At 36.8% G+C, this 4,377-nt stretch overlaps 1 protein-coding gene across 1 annotated transcript; it reads left to right on the forward strand.

The window, feature by feature from the left end:
- The first annotated feature begins 3,386 nt into the window (after positions 1-3,386).
- On the forward strand, positions 3,387-3,959 carry LOC136066226 (uncharacterized). The gene is made up of 2 exons (XM_065770192.1): positions 3,387-3,460; positions 3,548-3,959. The coding sequence occupies exons 1-2, from the start codon at positions 3,387-3,389 to the stop codon at positions 3,957-3,959; spliced, it is 486 nt and encodes a 161-aa protein (XP_065626264.1).
- The last annotated feature ends 418 nt before the right edge of the window (positions 3,960-4,377 follow it).

Below are 4,377 nucleotides of genomic sequence, written 5' to 3' on the forward strand. Positions count from 1 at the left end.
AAAAAAAAAAAAAAAAAAGTTCGAACTTTTTTTGGAAATTAACAAAGTAGTGTAAAAGTGTCTGTGTTTCGGTATATCAACGTGAAAAGCTTGTAATAATAGAAATTGTGAATCTTGATGGGGCAATGTCACGCTCACCTGTAACAAAATTCTTCACTAATAAAAAGTTTGGGTGCATTTCTTTGTGAATTTCCAAAGTGCATGCTTGAAATTTCATTTCGCCTGCTTTGTTTCTTTTCATGTTTGTGCGCAAGAAAATTAACCCCAAGAGCATTAAGCCACAAAACTACGGAACTTTTTTCTTCCTATATTATCATTTACATTTATACATATTCCTGATGTGCAGGTCAGATGTCATCTTCTTTTTTCCTTTTCTTCCCTTCTTTGAATTTGTATGGTAAGGTTCATTTTTAATTTTAGGTCAATTTGTTCATTAAAAGCAGAAAAAGTTAGTAATCCAAATAATCCACTCTCCACGGTCCACTGTACATTCTTCCTAGAGTCTTCGATTCTCTAATGACATGACATCTGGCAGACGAAAATTTTTACCCTCATCTAATGAAAGTTTTTGAAGTTTCACACCAGGCACATATGCGAAGCACAAAGTGCAAAGTGAATAATCTTATTGCTTTGTTTTCTATTTTTTTTCTGGTTTTTTTATTTTTTTATTTTTTTATGGGCCTTATATATATTAAATTAATTATTAGTCGAAATTTAAATTTTCTAAACAAATGCCTAAGGTCATTAGTATAGATCCTATAAATCTCAATTTTACATTTCAAAATCTATAATGCATTCCAAAATAGCAAACTTAAAAAAAAAAAAAAACATATATGTACCTACACGTACAGTACCCATAAATCTGAGTGTTACCACTTACCAGCTGCAACTATATACTTGCTAATTGCTGTGCTCAAAAAAAAAAAAAAAAAAAAAAAAAAAGGAACTTGCTAATTGCTATGAAAAGTTATAGTATTACTCATGTTATTACCTTCTCTTATGTTAAGATTTAAATAGGCAAATATTCGTAACAATGTAATTGATAATTGGGTTGAAATTCTTGGTCCAAAAAAGCTGTCATGAGAGAAGCTTAGAATTATCCCAACTAGAGATATTACCTCTTGCTCGCATATAGGCCGCTCAAGCAAGCTCACACAAGCAAGAGAATCCCGCTCTAGAAACTTCACTTCTCCCTCACCTAAAAGGCTGTGAGAAATCTGATTTAGATCCCACCAAAGTTGATTATGCAACAGAATTGTGAATTAAGTACCAATTATACGATAACAAAACTAATGATTTAAAACATACTAGATGGAAAGTGGCGGGGATGCACACGGGTTGTTTTGTTCTCAAAACATCTGTGTATAATATCTAAAAGTTGAAACGTAACATTTATTATTTTTATTCTCTTATATATTGAGCCACATCATTGAAGCATTTTGGTCTAGTTCTATTAACTTTGGTCCACTTCAATCCGTTAAGTTCAGTTTGGTCTAGTTTGGCCCACTTTGATTGAGTTTGGTCCATTTGGTCCAATTTTATCCAATCTCGTATAATTCGGTCCATTTCAACCCATCTTAATCTACTTTGGTTATGCTTTCAAAGAAGAAGTTTATGTAGAAAGATTAGTTGCTTTATTGACAATTATGTTACATTCTTAGTGTAATGTTAGTAAGTTCCTGATAAAATTATATTTTTTCTTATGTTATTAAACTCTTTAGTCATTCAAGACATATAGATAATGAACTATTTGTAAGGAGTACTAGACAAATTCTGATAACATATTACATTATTTAACAAATATCTCAACTTATATAATAATTGAATGTAAAATATATTATGTTTCGTTTAAAAAAAAAAAAAACTTACAAAATTTAAAACACTTTCAAATAACAAATATAAGTAGTTTAATTTATAAAATCTAATATATTGTATCAATTATATGATGTTAGAAAATAATGGAATCGTTCTAAAAAGATTTGGGACTAAATACTTGTGGGGGGTAAAAGTCCAACCTTATGTATTGGGCCTAGGGCCCTACTCGAAGATTACTGTGTGTCCGAGGAGAAGAAAGTGGTCAAGAAGGAGTCCATGTGGAAGAAATATACCTGGAAATGAATGAGGAGCATAGTCCGAAGAGATCACCAGTGGTCCGAAGAGGTCATTCTCCTCGGATACAAAGAGTCTTGGTCAAGCAGATACCTAGGAGGTTCAAGTAATCTTCCTAACGATTCCAATAATAAGGATAGGCTTCAGGAACGTATGGAGATGACAAGGACAGAGAAATATCTAGAAGACAAGCTGCAACAACCACATTAAATGCACTGCAGCTGCTTTTCTGGCTGCATTAATGTGGAGGAGACCCCTGAACAGTATAATCTCAGCTACCACCAATCACAGAGAGCTAAAGAATATATCTAACGGGACATGTACTCAAGTAGATGCTTAGATGAAGAACAAGTGGACGATGAAGATGATGAGGAAGAATGCTATATAAAGAGAAGAGGCCCCTGATAAGAGGGGATCGGAAGCGAAGGAGAAAGAAGAAGAGAACAACTTTATTGTAGCTCTAAGAGTTGTAATCACCCTTAATTCAACAATACACCTCTTCAGATATCCATTTGTTGAGTTTTCAAGTGTGTTTCTACGTTAGTTCATCCCTTAATACCATAGTTAACTATTATTTAATTCACAACCAGCCCAGCTTTTTCACTCACTCTCTACAAATTCATTGTTTTGGGTTCATTGGGCTCATAATCCAAACCTTGTGGGCTTGGGCTAAAAACTGACCCTACAATTGGCACCGTCTGTGGGGAGAGCTTGAGCGAAAGTGGAAGCAACAGTTGATAATGGCTGAACCAGGACAACGACTAGCAGAACCTAGGGCATCCCAACACGTTGACCATTTTCTTAATCTAGAGAAGAGACAAGATCGTGAAGGTAGTGTGCACACTGCGCATACGGGTCAAAGCCAGCCACATGGTGGAAGTCATGTGTCTCATGCGAAGAAGAACCAGAATTTGCGACTAGAAATTGAAAAGCTAAAAAGGGAGTTGCGCCATGCAAAGAGGAAACGGGTTTCTTCGTGTTCTGATGAAGATTCCGATGACGAGCAGGACGTCACTTACAAGTAGAGATCTCAAACGCCAGTCAGTGAATCATTTTCCTATGAAGAAGAGCATCATCGTAAGAGGCAACCTTGAAGCCCATCATGTGGAGGCGTAGGAAACGATGCTATGAGCAGGGCTTTGAATTAAATCTCTAGGTCACCTTTTACACGTAGGATTGAAGAAGCGAGACTTCCTCGGCATTTTAACCAGCCGACATTTACCATCTATAATGGTAAAACGGACCCTGTGGAACATGTGAGTCACTTTAATCAAAGGATGGCTGTCTACTCCAAAGATGAAACTCTGATGTGCAAGGTTTTCCCATCCAGTCTTGGACCAGTTGCAATGAGGTGGTTTGATAGCCTGAAAGCGGACTTTATCAATTCCTTCAAAGAACTCACTCAAGCATTTGGTTCCCATTTTGTCACATGCTGAAGAGTGGCCAAGCCCTTGTCTTCACTGCTATCCTTGAGCATGCAAGAGGGTGAGACCTTAAAAACGTATTCAGATAGGTATTGGGAGATGTTTAATGACATGGAGGGCAATTTTGATGTAATGGCCCTCAGCACATTTAAGCTAGGCTTTCCCATTGACCATGATTTAAGGAAGTCCTTAACTAGTAAGCTAGTTACTAACATGCGTCAACTCATGGACCGTATCGAAAAGTATAAAAGAGTTGAGGAAGATCAACAGCAAGGGAAGGGAAATGACAAGGTTATCCCCCAGGAGAGGAGGGATTTCAGGTCGGCCCGTTACAATAACAGAAAATCGCAGAGAGATTTTGCTAGGCACTCAGGATCAACAAATCCTCAAGCAGTCAACACTGTATTCAAAGAGCTAGTACACTAAGTTTTGGAAAAGATCAAGAATGAACCATTCTTCAGGTGGCCGAATAAGATGGTAGGGAACCCTGAGAGGCGTAATCATAATCTCTATTGCCAGTACCATTAAGACCATGGGCATACCACAAAGGACTGTAGGAGCCTGTGGGATCACTTAGACCAGCTGGTTCCCGAGGGTAAATTGAGACACCTCTTGTGATGGAAATTAGAGATGAGTGCAACGGAAAATAAGTTTTAAACAGATCTACTTCATTCGATATTGATAACACGTACTAAGTAAATTTCAGAATTTTGAGAACAAGAGATCGTACCTTGAAGCAGTGAATTTCAAAAACAAAGATTGAAGTACTTAGGAATACTTTTAATCTTCACTCCAATTCCACTAATGCCCAAGATGTGTGGTCTCTTAATTGGTAACAAAGGGA

Source organism: Quercus suber, unplaced genomic scaffold, assembly GCF_002906115.3.
Source record: "Quercus suber isolate HL8 unplaced genomic scaffold, Cork oak 2.0 scaffold_123A, whole genome shotgun sequence".
Taxonomy (NCBI): domain Eukaryota; kingdom Viridiplantae; phylum Streptophyta; class Magnoliopsida; order Fagales; family Fagaceae; genus Quercus; species Quercus suber.

What these genes read in the sequence shown, in the direction of transcription:
- LOC136066226 (XM_065770192.1), top strand. Translation starts at nt 3,387, where the DNA reads ATGGCTGTCTACTCCAAAGATGAAACTCTGATGTGCAAGGTTTTCCCA. An exon ending in CTTGGACCAGTTGCAATGAG is followed by an intron (nt 3,461 to 3,547) that starts GTGGTTTGATAG and finishes CACATGCTGAAG; the next exon opens with AGTGGCCAAGCCCTTGTCTT.